This window comes from Cyprinus carpio, chromosome B20 (genome assembly GCF_018340385.1).
Source record: "Cyprinus carpio isolate SPL01 chromosome B20, ASM1834038v1, whole genome shotgun sequence".
NCBI classification, from domain to species: domain Eukaryota; kingdom Metazoa; phylum Chordata; class Actinopteri; order Cypriniformes; family Cyprinidae; genus Cyprinus; species Cyprinus carpio.
The window spans coordinates 12091078-12112121 of record NC_056616.1 but is presented as its reverse complement, the minus strand read 5'-3'; the positions used below and the strand labels follow the sequence as shown (position 1 = coordinate 12112121).

Below are 21044 nucleotides of genomic sequence, written 5' to 3'. Positions count from 1 at the left end.
ATATGTCAAAGACCTAAAACATATGTGCATATGAATATACATGTATATACAACTGGATAATGCACTTATTTTTTGATCATGCTGTCACTGTTCTGATTTTTCCTCTTTTTACCAGACAGTAAACGCATACACTCACAGAAACTTTCACATGCTGTTTTTTAAGGCCAGGAATATTTAATGAGGAAAGCAAAGATGCTTTTAATGATTTGTTGTCTGTTGTTAAACAGCTTGCTGTAAGATACCAGTTCCACATGTTTGGCAGCATGACCCGGGTATAAAGCAGTGCTAACCGCTCTTTTTTATAGTGCTCTATTTTATGACCTTTGCTTGGGGTTTAAAATGACAATAACCCAGGGTGAAAATCCCTGTAACCTGGTTGCCTTTTGCATTTTTATTTATACCTTTACATCCCTGGACATCATTGCAGCCATTTTACAACCATCTGTGCATGAACTGTTTCACTTCACAGTAGATTTTATTAAGCTCAACCATTAAAACTGAATGTTGACTCAGGAGACCTGAGCCCTTCAGTTAATGACCATCCTATTAGATCATTTCTGACTAGTGCCATAATGATTTTTGTGTATAAACAAATTAAGTCTGGATTTAGGGTATACTAGACTTCTCAGCATGACTCACTGCAGCAGTATACCTCATTCTGAGCTATAATAACTCATGCTGAGGCTTAGTGAGCTTTGATTTGATAACCCTCACTTCAGCATCAGGACCAGCATTACGCAGATCCATGACGCACGGCTGTGCTTTTATTATATTATTGTTTCCAGAGGCTCATTATCAATGAATCCATTATTTTAGCCACATACTGGTCAGTGCAGTTAGGAACAAATCTGCTACGTTTTAGATACATTTCTAAGTTTGAAATATCAAAATGATTTCATTTTAATATTTGTGATTTATGAAAGTCTATGAATGTTATAGTAGGATAAAATCTGGATGGACAAATTATTTAGAGAGCAAGATGATGAAAGAGCTAGTTACAGTACATACTGTAAATTAATAACAGCCTTTTTGTCACTTGGAATATGTAGATTGCAAGCCTTTGCTATTAGTGTGTCTGAAACGCTCATTCAATTAACTTGGGGCATAATTTATAACTTCAAAAGTAATTTCAAGCAAGAATCTAAGAGAGACTGCTCAAATGTTAATGTCTTGTGCAGGAGAGCCAATTGTGACGAGACTACTAATATCAGGCAAGTGTATCGGCAATAACACAGACTCATTTCATACACGGTTATTGTCTTTGCAAGTATTCAAATGGCCTCTCTGTATAAGATGCATAAAAAAAAGATTTTTCATCTCGAGTATTTTTCTGCCAAAGCAAACAATGGAATGATCTGAAACTGTAAACCACAGAACAGTGGATGTCGCAGTCGTTTCCACACCATTTTTGTTTAGAAATGGAAGTATGCTTACTTTTTTTGTCATTCTTACAGTCTTACATGATTTATGTTCACTCTGGATCACTGCTGTTTAGACGCTAGATCTGAAAGTGCAGCTCCCTGTCCACTGGCAGACCCGCGAGCGTCATTAATCTAAAGCCATTAAGATGGAAGCATTCCACTGCCTGATAACGGATAGTGGTTTGGACGGATTTCCTCACTGGACTATAAACACTAAGTGCAATGTGAATCAACTGAAAAAGGTTGTGTGATGCTGTGACCAGCAAGATTTATCAGTTTAAAGCACCAAGATGCGTTTCGGAGGTCCAGTCTTATGTTCTTTGTCTTCAGTCTTTACAATCAGACAGTTTTAAATAACTCTTTTTGTTTGTTTGTTTGTTAAGTTATATTTAAATGGAACATGATCCTTCAGAAATCATTTTAATATGCTGATTTGGTGCTCAAGAAACATGTCTTGTTATCAATATTTAAAAGTTGAGCTGCTTTGTGAAAAACAGGACTTTTTTTTAGGATTCTTTGATAATTAGAAAGTTAAAAAAAAAAACAGCATTTATTTTTAATTGAAATCTTTATAGAAACATGAATGACTTTCTGTCATTTTTGATCAATTTAATTAATCTGTGCTGAATAAAAGTAGGCTATTAATTTCTTGCAAAAAAACAAACAAAAAACAAACTGACCCCAAACAGTTGGGGGTCAAATATTGAATTGGAGTGCATAGCCTATACATAAATGGCCAGCACAGCATTTTCATCTTTAGGATTGAAAATTGGCTAATTAGCATTGTATTAGCATTAGTGGTCAGCCATTCTTTTTTTATTATTATTACTGAAATTTAAAATGTGTTACAGTGATAATGAGCTGCTTTGTGTAGTTAAGGATTTCAACTTAATTAACTGAGGAATTAAAACTCACCCTTTTATATAATAGAGTTCCAAATGAAAGCTCACAATGAACTTGTTCATTTAATTAATACTTTACCTCAAACAGAAAGACACACACAAAGTGAAAAGCTTGCACACAAACTATTGCTTACACACATAGCAACCTCATTAATTATAAAAAAACAAACAAAAAAACACTATTGTTTAACACATAATGTCTATAAGTGTAGCTGGATAACTTTCTAAAACTGGATGATTTATTTTTGGCCCACTTACATTCCACTCGTGGAAGCAGAATAAGAGTATTGAGTTCAATGGTAGCGCTAGCACTTTATTTAGAGTCTACAGATGGTAAATAATGTTCATTTAGAATTTGCCATCAGTCTGAACAATTTTGCCACAAGACACATTTATTCATGTACATTGATGCTTCAGTTTCTCTTTTACAGTCCTCATGACTAAATGAGCTGAACTCATTGGAAAACATGTCTCTGTCTACATTTTGCAAAACTGCATACAATTTGCTTAAGTTTCTAGCTGAAATGAACAACAGAGGCACTAAAAGTCACCTTACCTCACTGGTAGGGATGTAACGATGCACCCTGAACCGGCTGAAAATAGATACAAATATGTGACCATTCACTGTAAAAAATGAATCATGGGTCTTGTAATTTTCATTAAAGAAATTAAGGTGATAATTAAAAAATAATGTGTGGATTTCATTAAAATTGTGATTCAGTGTTGCATAGAAAATAATAAGGACTTTTTACTAATAAAACCAAGAGATAAGTTTTCCTAATTTTTTTAAGGAGACTTTTTCAGTTTGGAATTGGGGAACTGATTAAACTAAAATAATTAAGGAAAGAAGGCTGCCTGTTTATTTTAAGAGAATTAGCTCAATTTTGCAGTTTTATTTTAGAGGTTATTGTTAGTTCCCAGCATGCTTTGCATGTGGCTGGAAATGGAGAGTAAATTTTGAAATGAAATGCTACTTTATGTTTTTGAGTGAAGGGAAGCATCTATTAATGTTTAATGTTCAGTTACGTTTGACATTTGTAAGAGTTTCTGTTACATTGAAGTTTCCATTGCACAGTGCAATTGTTACCACTGTGCAGAAGAGTAGAGCTTGTGGTTATGGATACCACACCTCTAAGGTATTATGCCTTGTTTAATGCGCAGTAGCTTTGCTAGTGCTAGTGCTGTACTTTGCAGCATTTCTCAAGTAGTTTCCTACTTGAGCTGATTGGCTGTATACAGTCTTGTAAATGTATAAAATAACAGAATACAAACAGACCTCATTTAAAATCACAGACTTTTGAGAATAAACTTGAAATAAATGAGCACATTTCCCTAATTATATTAAATTTGTTGTGTCATAGATTAATTAATTTGGGAGATTTCACATGATTTATTCATGTAGATTCCAATAAAGCCTGAAAAACTACTCAAAAATATTATGTGTAATATTGTTACCTTAATTTTTTTTAAGTAAATAGCTCATTAGATTTTTAGGAGATTTCACATGATTTATTCAGGTAGATTCCATTATAAAATCAAGCCTGAAAAACTACTCAATAAATTATGTGTAATATTGTTACCTTAATTCTTTTAAGTAAATAGCTCATTAGATTTTTTACAGTGTTCAAATAGGTTGAGATGTTAAATGAATTGCAGGAGTTTATATAAATGTGTCTCTGAGGGGAACTTACTGCCTTTAGAAAAGTTTAGATGCAATTTTTTGTTGTTGTTGTTGTTGTTGTTGTTTTTTTTTTATTTTGCGTCTGTTATGTATTGTGCCACCTGCAGTCAGAGAGTGAATTTGCATTCTCATTCAGCCCGTCTGCTGTTTTTGTTTCATTCAGATGTTTTATGTGGTAATATTTCACAAAGCTAAGGTCAGACCATTATGTTTTTGATTCAAATTTCAAAATCGAATTACAATCTAAATAACATGTGTACAGCATCTTTGTTTGGATCGTGATTAAATTACAGTGGTCACCTGCGATTTGAAATGAAAAGAGCACAGGCAAAGCCTGTTATATATATATATATATATATATATATATATATATATATATATATATATATATATATATATATATATATATATATACACACACACACACACACACAGAGATTTATTTTAATTGTATAAAATTTCAATTTAGTATTGTTATCTGACATAAGCCTATTTCGGTTTCACAGAGAAATGTCCAGCATTTTGTCCAGGCAATATAAAAGAACACCTTCTCATTAATAGTTTGTCTTAAATCTAATTTTCCTAAAGAAAAATAATAATAAAAAATAAAAAAAATCATATTGTGAAATCAGTATCATGAATCGTATCACATGGTGAGTCGAGTGAAATACTGGCCATTTAATTTCTGAGCTGTCACAATACATACACAACCAACGTAATAAAAGGTTGCCAGATTCACATTCATCTTTCTCCGGAAAAAATAAAATAAAATAAAAAAAATGAATACTGTATACTTTCAACTCCACTCACTGGGCATTTCACATTGGAAGTGTTGTGAAATGTACAAGAAGCGCTGTAAAATCAATGTCACCACAGGCCCGTTTTTCCAGTGTGTCTGATTTTTGGTCTGTTACTTACACAAAGCTATTGCAAAGTTACAGATGCCTAGAAATAGTGTTTTTGTTGTTGGTCATTGTTGGAGCTCATCTTAAATATTCTGTTAAAAATACACTTTTTTGTGTCATAGAAATTGGATAAAACAAGTAAATGATGACAGAATTTTTGGTGAACTACAATACCTTTAAGGGAAATAAACTGCTCTTTTTCTCCTCACAGTCTGTTTGGTGAGAGGATGAAGGTGGGTTTGCATTGCCTCTGGGCGGTCCTGTGCCAGAACGGCTCTGGCTTTCATGTAGGCTGCTGTAGATGGTCAGCTGGAGTTCAGAAGACTGATTGTCTTTTAAAGATTGATCCACCAGATGAGTCAGAGGTGGACCTGTCTTTGTTTTTGAGTCTTGGCTCTCAAGGTTTCTGAATTTCTTAACACTTTCACCTTACTGGGCTTTAGACCCTGTCACTTTATAGACCACTTCATTCTCTACAGCCAATAGGATGTGAGTGACAGCAGATTTTTATTATCATCTTAACCTCTCGTGCTTATTATTTATTTTCATTCAAAATAAGATTACTTTTTGTGTTTTACTTTTGTGCCACATTCATTACCATCTCTATTTACTGTCTGAATCTAAATATTCAGCCCATTTAGATGACAAATTAGATTTATATTTCCTTTCCTTCATTTAGTTGCCACAGTACATTTGCTGCAAGCATTTGCAAAGTATAAATTTGTTTTGCATGAACTTGTCCCCTGAAAATCACATTTCAGTCACGGCAATCACATTTGCAAATATGCTATATATATTCAAAGTGTAAATAGCCTACATATGTGCATATTTACTGTCGGTGCTTGAAATTGGACTTAAATATATGACACACGTTATACTTCTTGTCACATGCCCATAGCCTTATGTGTTACTTTATTTGCATTCCTCCTTTCATGCCTTTCTTTTTCTCTATCCCTTGAACACATTTTAATGCCAGCAATCATTAGGGGACCATTCCACATTATTTTCAAAGGAGCAGTGAACAGGAACACAAATCCGTTCTCAAGAGCACTCTTAAATTCTTCAGCATACAGTATTGAATAGTAATGGGAGCCTTTTTTCACTTTTGTTTTTATATAACTAACATTTAGAAAACTGATTACTTTAATCACAGTGGGCCTATAAGTGTGCAGAGATGCTCTTTCACTCTACCTTGCATAAATGAAGGTCATTTGTACAGATGGTCTTGCTGTAATCAAGGTCACAGTCCTGCAGGATGGTTTCTAAAGCCATGACTGCATAATATCCATGACATTAATACATCTTTATTGAACTTTAATCACTTGTGGTTGGTGTTTATATAAGCAGCACACCATAACTGGAAGCCTACCAAACAACCCCAGATGCTGAGCTTAATAAATAAGCCACATTCATCCTATTAGTTGTATTAGAGGAGATTATTTGATGTTTCCTGCAAATAATGACACATTTTTATGCTAATGAGAGTGAGTGGGAGAGAAATGTCAAAAGTCAGATTCTTATTAACGGTGTATTAAACTGAGCTTACTTGTGCTTGTAAATCTGAGGTTGATTAAATTTATGAAAATCTATGACCAGAGATTACCTTAGCAATTTCTGCATAAAAAGTTGAAAGACCCATTGTACTTAACATTCAGCTCCAAAAGTCTAAAACCAGAAGTGAAACTGGCATTTTTAATACATTTTAATTATAAACTGTACTATCGGTGTAATAATTTGAATACTCTTAATTAATGTTGAAAAATTAACATGAATTTGAGAATGTCTTAGCATTTGGTTTGTCCCTCTTTTGTTCTTTTTGTAATGCAAGCTGTATGAACTCCATATGTTCATCATAATTTTGTTTATTCCTAGCTTAAATAAGATTTGAATCCCATATGTTTTATATATTTTCTCAAGCAGGCAACAAAACTATGAAAAATATATCTTCTTTCTTAATCGATATGCATAGGGGTTTTGTGGTTCAGATCAGATGAAAATATTGCATTGTATATAGTGAGATATATGTAGACTGAAGTTCAGTCACTGAACCACAAAGTACCTGATCTGGACAACAAGACCCTTTAAATTGCATATCACTGAAGCAAGAAGATACATTTTATATAGTTTTGTTGCCTGCTTGAGAAAATAATGAAATTGCATGACGGTATATTAATACTAAATGTATTGATCAGCAGCTGAATAAATTGATGGGTCAAATGCGGTTTGCTTGCTGTCTATGATATGTGTTACTATTGCCACCAAGTGGCATACATTTGAAAAAGCGGTAACTTCATTTGATACAATTCTGTTTGGTGCTAATTTAAAGATATCAAATATGGGAGTCAAATATGTATAATGCCCAATAGTGCCTGTTATCCCAGGAATCAGATTTCTAGTCTCTCTCTCTCTGTTTTAAGTTCAATTATTGGCATTTAGTTGGTAAACAGCTTTAAAATTATGCAGAATAATGTGCACTAAATAAACACTCTTCATCTTTACAACATATCTTTCCAAAACAACTTTTGCATCTGGACATAGATGTGGAAAAAAAGCTTTTTCCTTCCTTCAAAAATGTGTCCTACACAAATTATTCTCTCTGTTCTTTTCTCTCAGTAAACTCTAATCAGATCTGACACCTTTTGACATGAAATCTCCCTAATCCCAATCCCAAATGTTCCTTTTTACTCTAGTTAATTTCCCCTCCGAGAATCGGAAAACATCTTGTCCAAACTTGCTGTTGTAAGTCTCAACAAATCTCCTCAAGAAGCAGAAATTCCCACAAGACCTGCAAAACTTCAGCTATGTTACAGTGTGGGGGAAAAAAAAATAAAGTTTTGGGAAGTTCTTCAAAAAGACATGCACAATGTAATCTGAACCAAATAAGGACCAAATATTATTAACCAATAATAATTATAACTCAAGTAGTGGGTACACAAAGAACAAGAATGTAAGGCTGCAAAAAAAAAAAAAAAAAAAAAAAAAAAAAAAAAAGCTTTATTTTGTCCTGGTTTATAATGGATCAGGAGTTAATATAAAAGGTAACAATACATTTTACCACCTAAAAGATTCATTGTTTTAAATAATGCTTTACCATGGCAGTGACGCAGCTGAAATGGAGGGCGTCCAATCATCAATGGCTCACTGACTTACTCACAGGCTGTGTATTATATGGCAGCACTGCACTGCAGGCTGTCTACCTTACTTAGGCAATAGAAATGGACTGCTGCTCTCTGTTTTATACCTCGTCCTCATTAGCTGATTCTATGAGACTGCCGTTTCCTGGAAATCAACCTTGTTTATGGTTTGTGAGCTCTCGCACATTCAGTTCTTTATGCAGGATGTTGGAGTAAGTGCAGTGCTGACAAACTCTGAGCTACTGACATAAGTACACCATCAGTTTTCCTGAAAATAGACAAAGGCATATATTGTATTGTAAAGAGATATATTTTATTGTATTGATTTTTGTGGTGTCCTGCCATGTCTAGTATTGTTTTATGACTAGAATAATTTTCAAATTCAAATGAGTGATGTGGTAATCCAGCAAAGTGCATGACTAGCAATGATACACAACTACACGTTTTTCAAAAAGAAATAAATGTTTAACAAAGTGCTGTTTTTGCAGCACCTATGTCTGCATTTATATTCTGCATGTGGGCTTGAGACCCTGAAGTGTCCCAAAAGTGTAATGTACTTTTGAGAAAGTGCAGTCATACATGCAACAGCAAAGCACTGCCAATTTGTTTTCTTGTACAGAAATGTGTTTGCTTCCTGTTTCATTTGTCTCCAAGTCTGTTCACTTGTGGAGGTTAAAAAGATATGGGTGTCTACACCTTTTGGCATTTTTGTGTCTCGGGTATTAACTTTTGATTATTAACTTTTATTATAACTAACAGATTTACAGATTTGAATTTGTTTATTTTTGCTACTTTTCTGATATACAAAATGACAGTTCCTCTATCATAAATTATTCACTATTGGACAGTATTAGTAGATAATTGAACTGAGCTAGTGTGAGCATGGAAAGTGTGTTTTAGGAGATTTTTTAGGCAATTCTGTCACCAATTTAGGCTCCAGATTTCATTCTCCCATATCTATAGGAGCAGAGAACTGCAGGTTCCAACTTCTCCAGTCACATAAATCAGCTGCGACTTCTACTAAAATATACTAAACTCTCAGGCCAAGATGATAAAGGGCAAATAGAAGAGGAGTTCTACCACTGTCCTCACGAGCATTAATCATCTCTGTCTGTCAGATCTCACTGATGACTCTGCATATCAAGTTTAGCAAGGGTCATCCATGGCCAACTCATCAAGAACAGACATACCCTTCTTCACTGGATCATTGCACTCTCCCCCTTCTTTCATTCTCAATTACTTGCTCTATCACTATCTGTCCCTATTCACAGTTTGTCTTTTATGCTAAAAGTCAGCCATGTATGCAAATACAATAACTTACTGTTTTCTAAGGTTTGCAGCCAAAGCAAGATGAAAATAAGCTTGTGCTGAAGCTGTTGTGGAAGAGGAGGTTAGTTAAATGGAGTGCCGCTGTCGTCAGCTTGCCTGTCTGTTCTAGTTTTGTCAAGCATTCATCAGCTATATAGCCACAGAACATAGTCACCATGTTGGCAAAACACCTGAAGAGCTCAGTGAAACAGACAATACCTTCTCGTTCATTGGAAATACTTAATTTTGTCCTTTGAAGAGTGTGAATTTAAAGGGATAGCTAATTCAAAAAAAGTCAAAAGTCTGAGAAGTCAAAGTGGTCCAAAAGTTGTAAGCTACAAAAATGACATAAAAGTAATATAATCAATAAAGTAACTAAACATCACTGGTGCTTATGTCGGGACATTGCGTCATGTGACATGCAAGAACCAATGAGAAGTGATGTTATAACCCATGTCACTACAAGTGATTTGAACCCTGTACTGTATGTCTGTATACGTAAATTGATCAATCTGATTTAATTTCCTCTGAAAGTGGGGTGGGGGGGGACACTTCAATTTCAGCGATCTTATCTCTTGGATTTTTGGAGTTTAATGGATTAACTCTCAGCGATTCTTAATGTCCCTTTTCAAGCTTGAGATTTTGGACCCCATTGACTTTCATTGTATAAAGAAAAACAGTTTTTATTTTTTCAAAATATCTTCTTTATTCTTTATTCTCAAAATATATTTTTAATTCTTCTTTATTCCACAGAATAGATAACTATGATGAGTAATACATGACAGAATAAAGTTTAAAATCATATCCCGTCCCTGTAAGAAATTGCAATTAAACATCAGATCATTTATTAGATTTGTGCAAGCTTATGAAATCATGCTAATTGTGCCGTTTTAACGGCCAAGACAATGCAATGCGTTTCCCGCAGTTTTGCATAGTTTCATTAATATTTAACACCAGAGGATACACATAATTATATTAAAAAAAAACCTGTGGGTAAACTAGAGCTCCACTACCACTAAAACATGATGAAATTGAAATAATAAACATGTATTAATCTCAATTTGGCTCTCGGGAATACAACTTTTTTCCATGACCTTGTAATTAAAAGTACAGCATCACCTGCAGTTTTGCAAGAGTAAGTTTGCAGATTATTCCCAAAACCTGCATGCCTGAATTCAAGAACAACATCTGAATGAACAAGATCCCCTATAGAGGAAAAAAATGCAGAAGATTTTTGAAATAGACTAAAGAAAATGATAAATGGGTTGTCAGTCAGGATGCTGTGCTGTCCATTAAAGACTCAAGATGTGTTAAGCTGCTTCTCTTCTCCATTTATCCAGCATGATGTGAATGCCCTGCAGCAGGCTGCTTTTAGACATGCATTTTACTCTTTTTAATTCATACACACTACTCACTCAATACAGGTAATACAATACACTCAGTGCAGCTGACAAGCTTTAGAAAGATTATCTTGATGCTGTAATCTCTTATTCTGTCAATTATTTTAGGATAATTTATCATGCATATTTTCATCTAAACATATTTGTCACTGCTGATTTCAGGTCACATCTGCCAGTATACAGTCATACACATACCTCTATTAAACAAAACAGGACCAAAACATACTATGGCTATGTTTGGCTTTTATTTTTACTAATACTCCATAATTCTCACCATATGAAAAAAAAAGTGCAGTTCAGCATGATTACTTCTATTGTGTTTGAAATATGGTTAAAATATACTGCTGAGACAAGCATTTATGATACACTAAAATACACTGTCATTTCTATTGACACTTGCCATGTATTTGTAATTACACATTTGTAATGATGAAGTTGCAACTTAGTACATTTAAAATATATTTACTTTTTATGCAGTATTGAAAAATTATAATAAGGTACTTTACATGTGCTTTGGTATTTTAGTCAACACATTAAAACAAGTGCACTTCTTTAAAGCATGACAAAAGATTATTAAAACATGATTTTATAGTCATAAGAGTGTGCCCTCTTAAAGTATATTTATTTATTTCATCAATGTCATATGATCTGCAAGTACAGCTTTTTTAAAAAAAAAAAAACTACTTTTGAAATTTAAAGTACAAGTGCATTCTCAATAAAATCAAGTACACTTCATTTTCACAATGGTCAGCAGCTGTAATGTGAAATGGAAGAATATTTTTTTCTTTCAAATTACTCTGACATACTGTATATCTTGGCAAAGCATATTGCTTTCATATTTCTCATATTTGATATATTTATTTTCTTTCAGAAAAGAGGAAAATAAAGTTCTTGTCATCACTGAAGCACACTAACAGCATCACTTTATAATATTCTAAAGTATTTCATTTAGTCTTAATGAAAGGCTTAATGAAAGACTGATAATAGTATTTTTTTTTGTCATAACTGAACAGCTCCTGACAGGACATAACATGCTATTGCAAACTCTTTTAAGACTGAAGCTGAGCATTATGTGCTTCTTGTAGTGGAAACTGTCGCTAAAGCACAAAGAGAGCCAAACCAATATTGTCATGCCAAAAACCAACTCCAAATCTGCAGCACATTTATTCAGTAAACTGCTGTGCATCTCTCTAAATGTCTGTGCAATGAAAAGCTTTGTCTGGCTTTTTGTTTATTAAAGTTTTGTTTTCTGAAAAATGCTCAAATGGAGCTAAATTGATGCAGACTTTCTTTTCATCATTACCTAACAAGCTATTGATAAAGCTCAGTCTGGAACATTCCTGGAGTCTGAAACATTCACTGTCTGTTGTCTGTTGGAAAATGAAGCGGCACAGAGCAGTGAATGCAAAAGGCAAAAAAAAATTTGCCTATCGAACAAAAAAACATTCCCAAAATATCAGAAAGGGCCAGCTGGCTAGTTGACATCCACGGGCTGCTTCCATCTGTCAACATGTAAGCTCTTATTATGCTAATATGATGGAGGTCTTTAAGTTAAACATTACTGTTTATGCCAAGTCCTTTTATCCTGCTCAATTCCTTAGTCAGCGCAGGGGTCAGCATTTTTAAATAAGCTTTTCACATTTCATTTACTGTAGTAAAAGGAAACAGACGAAAGGTCCATCAACAAGAGGCCATCAAGGTTTAATGAATTCCATTGATTCTTCTTCCCCAGTTAAAGACTCTTTTCTGACTGGAATATAATCACAGCAGACTGACGCTTCAGAGCACTGCAGATTTACATGTGCTGAATTTCAATGCACAGCTATTCATTTGTAAAGAAGTGGCCAAATAAATACTGAAAAATAAGTTTGTTTTTTTTATGTTGTTGTTGTTTTTAATGAAATGGCAAGTGTCTGCATTGTGTTGTATTTTGAAAGTAGTAATTCTAGGGAGGCACTGATCCTAAAATTCCAGTATCGATAAGCCAATAATTAAAGAAATTAAAACACTAAAAACAGTTATTAGTGATTTTAAAAGATTACTTGCAAGAAATAGTTCATCCAAAAATGAAGATTTGCTGAAAATGTACTCACTCTCAGGGCATACAAGTCTCTTTGGAACTGATTCGGAAAAATTACATCACTGGCTGATCAGTGTATCCTCTGCAGTGAATGGGTGCCGTCAGAATGAGGGTTCAAACAGCTGATAAAAACATCACTATAATCCACAAGTAATATAAGTAATCCACAAGCTGTGTGTTTGAAAGACACAAATCCATGATTAAGGCATTTTAACTTCAAACTGTTGCTAAAATATGAGTCTGTAATATTGTTTTCTCCAGTTACTGTAAAAAGTCCTGCCATCTGAATCAGGAGGGAATGACTTGATGGATTTGTTTGTTTTTTTCCGAACATTCAGCTTTTCACTTCATTAGATGTTGATTGATGGACTGGAGTTGTGTGTACTACTTGTGTATTATTGTGATGTTTTTATCAGCTGTTTGGACTTTCATTCTGCCGGCACCCAATCACTGCAGAGGATCCACTGGTGAGCAAGTGATGTAACGCTACATTAAAATCCAAATCTCTTCCAATATAGAAACAATTGCATCTACATGCATCTTGGATAGCCTGAGGGTGAGTGCAAATTTTTATTTATGGGTAAACAGTTCCTTTAAGTGAGCGGTGGAGGTAATTTAAATGTAAAAAGATGAGTAAAAAGAATATTCAGTATCTAACAAAACTAGCTGATAACGATGGTACTGATATATCATACATCCCAAAAGATTCTTCATACCTGATCCTGTTTTAGGGCTGTGATATTCTTCAGTTTGGTCCCTCCTCATATACACTATATGTGTGTGCCGACTGCATCAGGTCTGGCTGTGATGGATGAGGTGGATTTAGCTCCCAGCATCGTGTGGACTGGACTTGGCTCGACTGAGCGAAAAATTGTGGGATCAGAAGAGTGGAGTATATTGTGCCAAGAGACGCTAGTCTTGATGGGAATCTTAGCTGACACAGAAAACAGGATCCTGTCACCTTGACGAAGCAAAATCCAGTGTGGGCAACTATACTCTCACTGCATATAAAGTGGAGAACTGTGACTGTGATAAAAGTAACAGTTCTGGCCAGGTGAAAAAAAATAAAAGAGAGAGAGAGAGCTTCAAAATGCAATTGGCATGGTTTTCGCTTTGATTTAGCTAAAAGTTTCCTTTTATTCATTTCAAAGTCAACTGCACCACTGCACTGAGCACAATGAATGCGCTTTGAAAAGAAGGGGCTATATTTGGAGGGATAACAACAAGCATAAAACAAGACAGAAATAAAATACAATAGAGGATGTCTGTGGGTAGCAGATACGAGCTTGAGTAATTTTTTTATGCTATTAAAGACCACAAACACACCGAAATGAGAGTTTTGTGGCTTGTAGTCCAAGTGTGTATTGCTTGTGTAGTCCAAGTGTGTATTTGCTCACATGCTAGTGTACTTCTAAACTTTGACAGATATAATCTAAAATCCTGAACTACACAGATTTTTGTCCAATCAAATGCTTTCTAGATTGACAGTGTCTCACCCCCTAATACCAATAGCAACTAGTAAATCATATGTTTTGGCTGTCATATAAACTAAAGGTTAAAAGGTTTGGAGCAATCAAACAACCAATCAATAAAAGTTTTATTTAGCAAGGGCACATTAAATTAGCAGTAAAGTGTCAATAAAGACATTTATGATCTTTTGACCTGTCTATTCATCAAAGAATCCTGAAATAAAATGTATCACCATTTCCACAAAAATATTAATATTAATATTAACGTTTTAAAATCTGATAATAGTAAAAAAAAAAAAAATGTTTATCAAGCAGCAAATCAGCATATTAGAATGACTTAAGAAGGATCATGTGACACTGAAGACTAGAGGGCTGAAAATGTGAGGAAAATTAAGCTTTACGATCATAGAAACAAAACACATTTTATAATATATATAAAAATACAAACCCATGTCAATAATATTAAAATAATATTTAAATATTACTGTTTTTACTCTATTTTTAAATAGATAAATGAAACAGCAGTCAATGCTGTTGTGTTGGTCTCAGTTTTTTAACCCAGTGTGTTACTGTTGGTGAAAACTAGGACAATATACTGATCCTCTCAAAACAGTGCCTGCACTGCCCCCATCTGGCAAAAATAGATAAATTCCAAGTATCGCCACACTTGGTGGTTTAACTGCTATTCTTACTGAGTGTTTTACTGGAGGGGTGGTGATTTTAAAACCCAATTAAATAGCTTCCCATAAGCATTTTAAGACATATTTTTGAGTGTTTCGAGTTACAGTGATTAATAAAAGGTTTACCACATTTTCCTATTGGCCTTTAATATTAACAGTTATGATGTCTAGTTCAAGCACATTTAATCATTTGTTTCCTCCAGCACTTAGGAACATTCTCATAAACAAGCTGAGATATGCATGTAATTCCTGTCAGATAGATGTTTGATGACTATAACGCTGCAGATAACTTTTCTCCTTTAGTTTTATGCTTTTCACAATCATTTTGAAAGCACATCAGGGTCATAAATGGGATATACAGTCTACGTTTATATGAATTGTTTTTTATATACACAGCGCATTCACACATACACAGTTTTAAACACTTACATCTTCTGAAATCTTGTCTATCTTTTCATTAGCTGCTCTGGTTTCATTAACACAGACAAATGTGGAACATGATGGCAATTTCAAGCATTAGGGCTTGTTTATGGTGAATGGGTTTGAAACAAAAAAAAAAACATACAGTAATCTGAATCACACATAAAAATTGTGTAACTACTGCTATTGGGATTTGGGTAAAGGGATACATCTGAATGAAGTGATGAGGCTGTGGATTGTGTGCTTTGAAGAAGAAATAAAGATACTGGATGTCTTCATATTAAAAGTGAGCACATATAAACTTTTTGCCTTATTGTCAATGGTAGCTTGTTTGCACCATGGGATAAAAAAAAACAAATAAAAAAGGTAAATCTCAGAAATGCAAGATGTAAATGAGGAATTGTGAGATATAAACTCGCAATGTTGAAAAGTATGAAGTGTGAGGTAAAAAAAAAAATACATTTTTAAATGAAATGTGATAAAAAGGCCAAACTTAAAATATATATATATATATTCTATTGCAGATAACGGGCTTCCATAACTTCTTATTTGACTACTGGAGGGAAAAAAACTATGAGCATAAGAGTAGATACACACACACACACAAAAAAAAAAAAAAAATTCTAAAAAACTCTCCCTTCAAGAAATCAACTTAATAACCTGGATTACTTATTCCTATCATTATTAGTTAATTATATAATATTTATTATTAAATATTTAAAATATTTAATGGACAAAATGTTTATATTTTCATGGTTGGTATTATCATATCACATTATTTAAATAGTTGAAAGCATGAGATTGGTCATGCATTAGTGCAAGTATATACTTATCTTTATATGATGCAAACCAAAGGGGAAAAACGAAGTCAAGAGCAGATTGTAATGAATAGCTGAAACCTCCACTATTGCACATTACAGTCATACCAGTTATTCGTCTGAATCACATTAGGAGGGCAGTTGCCATTATCTAAAAAGAATATCTTTCAGAAATGGAATCAAATGCTGATTCATTGCGATGTCATTTAAATGTCATCAATTCTTATGGAATGGACTTCGCTGTACAGTAGCGGAAAATAGCAAACTGATGTTTACAAAGCCCTTCTAATTTCACGAGCAAACGCATGGCTCAAAAACATGCAATTTGTTCTTGATGATAGAAGTGCAAACTGAACAGCTCTATCATTTTGTGTTTAGTAAACAAACACACAACTGAACGACTTCAGTCTGACATCACAATGCTGTAACACATCTTACATCGGGACAAGAAATGGGTAAGTCAGCATCATTCACATCGATCGAGAGAGAGAGAGAGAGAGAGAGAGAGAGAGAGAGAGAGAGAGAGAGAGAGAGAGAGAGAGAGAGAGAGAGAGAGAGAGAGAGAGAGAGAGAGAGAGAGAGAGCGCACACTCAGTGTTTGCTTTTTTCGTCGCGGTAGAGCTCCTCTATGAATCTTGGAAATTATGTTATGAAAAGAGTAATAAATGCAGTGAACGCATACCGAAGAAAACCGTTCTGACACTGATTCCTCTGTCGACTTAAGGTAATGTCAAAAATCTTCGTTCGCGCGAAAGACCACAAGCAAGGCACCCAGCACATTTGATAGGCTGAATACGTTTTTGCATACTGCATACTAGCGTGTATGTTTCTACACATTGTTATATTGTGTGTAGCCTATATGAAACAGCGTGCCGCGACACCACAGTAAATACTACACAACGATGCGCTCATATAATAATTTATCAATCGCTTAATGATTGCATGAGAAGAAAAATTGTTAAATGCACATCGCTGGATTTAAATTAGAAATCTATTTTATATAATTTTTGGTTTCTTTATTATTTGGACCACGGGAAATGTCAAACTCGTCTTTGTTTACATATTGCGCGTGCTGAACTACTCAAGAGAAATTGGAAACGGGTCAATCCATCTGTCATTAAGATATCACTTATTAAGGTTGCATGACGTGTAATGCGTACTTTTAAGAGCTTATACCTACATTAATAAAATGTTCAGGCTTAATTCCTTCTAATAGCCTATTTTTACATCAAATTATTATTTTAAATCTTGCATTATAGGCTGACTGTTATTTCTCTTCCACAGAATCAGTCCCAGATCTTCCTGTTCGACCGACACCTGGCCAGTGGAAGACTTGATTTTTACATCAAAATGATGCTGATATGGGTTGTTCATACTAAATGACATAACATAAATAATAAATGACATCACTCAGTGAACACCATATAACAAACATCTACCTTTCGTTTGCTGTTCGGGAGGTGTTGTAATGGACCTAGAATCCAAGGCTGTGTAGGTGTGGATTTGTTTTTGACATCATGGGTTGTGGAGGCTCCAGGACAGATGTGTTGGAGCCGAGATATATGGAGAGTTGGACCAAAGAGACAGAGTCCACCTGGCTGACCAGCACGGACACAGACATACCCCTGTCCTCCATCCAGAGCATCCCCTCGGAAAACTCTTCAGAGGTGGGCTTCCCATCAGAGAAGACTGCCAACCTCGGTGAGAACGGACTGAGATCACATTTCAAGGATTTATTATCATTTTTAAAAGCTTTTGAATTTAATGTCTTCGTATTTAACTAGCTGAACATATCATTTCACCGTTGTCACTCAAATTTAACCTGTCAAACTCTTCAAATGATATTTCCTTCCCAGAAGGACAGGGAAAGTGTTGCGAGGCTGCTGTTGGTGAGCAATTCATTCAAGTAGGCCTTCTGTTGCCATGGTGATGGTTAAATCCCATATAGTACTTCAGTACAACAATATGAGCAAGGATGAACACAATAAGTGCTGCTTAACACTTTTGGGCAGAATTGTGACACTTAGGGCAGCTACAGTGGGTAAATGATCATATCAAGATAGGCAAGGCAACAGTTCAAGGCACTGAGCAAGGCACCGAACCCCCAACTGCTCCCCGGGCGCCGCAGCATAAATGGCTGCAGATAGATAGATAGATAGATAGATGGATGGATAGATGGATGGATAGATAGATAGATAGATAGATGGATAGATGGATAGATAGATAGATAGATTTTTATTTTTATTTTGTCCCTACACTCATACCTGAAATATTTCTGATATGGTCACCAATGCAGTGATTTTGTCAAAGAGAATGAATAACTTCCATATTTTTTTTCTGGCCACAGATCTCTTTGATGATGGTCTGCCTTCTCCAGCTCAGGCATATCTGAAAGTGTGTTCTGCCATGTCTGAGGTGGGTCTGCATGACATGAAAACTGGCAGCACCCCTGCAATCCTCTCTTCTCAAGAACAGGAAGTGCTGTCTTCTTCTGGTACCACAGTGCAGAGGAGAAGCGTGTTACGAACTGAGGAAATAGTAAGTATTTTTATTGAATGATGGTTTTTATCTGGCTTAGTCTTATGCACGCAGCATGTGTGAACAAGACACTGTAAACGACATCAGTGTTTCTGACCTTTATCTTATGTATTGCTTCATTTACACCACTCCAGAAATGTGTTTCTTTTGACTTAGTTTACAAAATATCATTTAGCATTATTGTTCATTTTATTAAAGTGGGCTGTAATACATTTATGCACTTTTAAACTATGAAAGTATATTGATGTTGGAAATGAAAAACAGACTAGTTTTATTTTTTGTTGTTTTTTTGTCATTGTGGTTTGTTTTTATACATTTTTATTTCAGCATTAGTTTGTTATTTTAATACAAATTAAAACTAAATGAAAGTATGAAAACGTTTGCCTTGAAAACTAGCTGAAATACAAGGTTTTTTTTTTTTATCTTTTTCCCCCCAGAAATGTAAGTTATTGTAAATTTTATTTCAAGTAACAAAAGTGTTTTTCTATTGTTTTAGATTTTGTACTATTTATATAGCCTTTTGTTTATTCATCCGAGAAATGTGATCGATTTCCAGAAATCTTACTAATCATTACTGTAAACTGTAATAAAATGTTGAAAATATTTGGTAACATTCATGTCTTAAAATCTTTCAATGTTATCTTCATTAGACCAAATGGCAGGACAGCCGGATGTCCACCAAGCAAGTGACCATCACTGTGACTCAAAGCATCCGGCAGGTGGGCAAGAGCGGAAAGATCAAGGAAACTTCTCAAACCACCTATGAGGTCATGAAACCGGTGGATGGTTTGATGGACACAGCAGCTGACTCAGTGCCTCAATGAGGTGTTCACCCAAGACCTCATGAAGACTGTATCTTGGATTTCTGGAAAGCTTTGGTGAAGATGGCATGGACCAAAGAAGTAAGAAGTAAGGAATGACCTAAATGAAGAAGTTCATCAGTGCTGTGATTAACGGGTTTCAAGGGTCAGTTAAATGTTAGATTCATTATTCAGTTACACTTGACTGATTTAATAATATCTATTTTTATGTACATCTTTTCTCTGTAATGTCTTTGTCAAAATGTTTTGTTTTTTCTGATGCCAACAAAAAGAATCTTAGCTAAAGCATCGAATGTACACACACTGAAAGCACAGGATAGATCAGGAAGGGCAGTCGACAGATGGGCACTTAACCATTGGCTGATTGATTTTGTGAAAAGTGTAAAAATGATACTTAAATAGTTTAAAAACATACCAACAACACATGCTTGTCCCAGAAAAAAGGGTGACTTGAAGTTGAAGTACCGCTTTAATTTTTTATCTTGGATCTGAAAATCAGTGCCCTTACTATCACACTATTGTTGCCTTCAGCTTTTTGGGGTAAAAAAAAAAAAAACCTAATTACAGTTTCTGTAGCAAGCTAGCACTACTGCAAAAGGTAGTGTGCAAGAATATAAAGCAGCTCTGTTTTGTTATTCCAGTATTGTTTGATGTATCACTGCTTTACTCACTGGAAGATGATGTTTATTGTTGAGTTATTAAATATCTATTGGAAGCACATAACTATTACTGTATCCTAATCTTTATCTTGCTTCACTCTCTGAATTAACATTTTACAATAAGGTTCTGGATATGAACATTAATTTGTTAGGTATTATGATGTAACAATGAACAATACATTTACAGTATTATTAATATAGGTCAATGTTACTTTCTACATATACTAATATGTGTTGTTTTTTTACATATTATTAATTTGTAAATAACAAGGTGTAGTCTGCATAGTTTATTAGTATTTGTATCTATTTTATTTAAAGTCATATTTTCAAATTCCTTAAAATCTGCATTAAATAGGGTGGTTTTGAAAACAAATATAATCAGTTAGAAAGAATGAACATGGTTTAAATATGGCTAGTTGTGGAACAAGCAAGATTCGATTAGTTAAATTGTATGTGATTAATAAATTTAATTGAGTGATGATGAGTTTATAAACCTGGTTATTGCACAATTAAAACATTTGGTTTAATAATTATTTTACATAAATATCATTCCTGTTTCATTTATGTATGACTGACATATATGCATCATATTAGGTTTATTAATAATACAACTGTAAATCAAATAGAGGGAAATGTTTTATGCAATTAAAATCTTGAATATATTGGCCTAAATATTTTTTGAGTAATGCAGTATAACAAACTGAAGTAACAATGAATAACAATAAATTGACATTCACTTAAAAATGTATTGTTCATTGTTAGTTTCTGATACCTAATGCAATAACAAATGTTAATTAATTGAAGATTA

General features: G+C 34.2%; 1 protein-coding gene across 2 annotated transcripts; it reads left to right on the top strand.

Moving 5' to 3' along the window:
* Positions 1-16544: 16544 nt before the first annotated feature.
* Positions 16545-20291, top strand: baalcb (BAALC binder of MAP3K1 and KLF4 b). 2 transcript variants are annotated; one of them, XM_042747143.1, is made up of 4 exons: positions 16545-16673; positions 17503-17919; positions 18566-18756; positions 19407-20291. In XM_042747143.1, exons 2-4 carry the CDS (start codon positions 17736-17738, stop codon positions 19578-19580), a joined length of 549 nt encoding a protein of 182 aa, XP_042603077.1. In that variant the 5' UTR covers positions 16545-16673; positions 17503-17735; the 3' UTR covers positions 19581-20291. The 2 variants fall into 2 exon arrangements, with proteins under 2 accessions (XP_042603077.1, XP_042603076.1); XM_042747142.1 differs by lacking the exon at positions 16545-16673 and adding an exon at positions 16784-16942.
* The last annotated feature ends 753 nt before the right edge of the window (positions 20292-21044 follow it).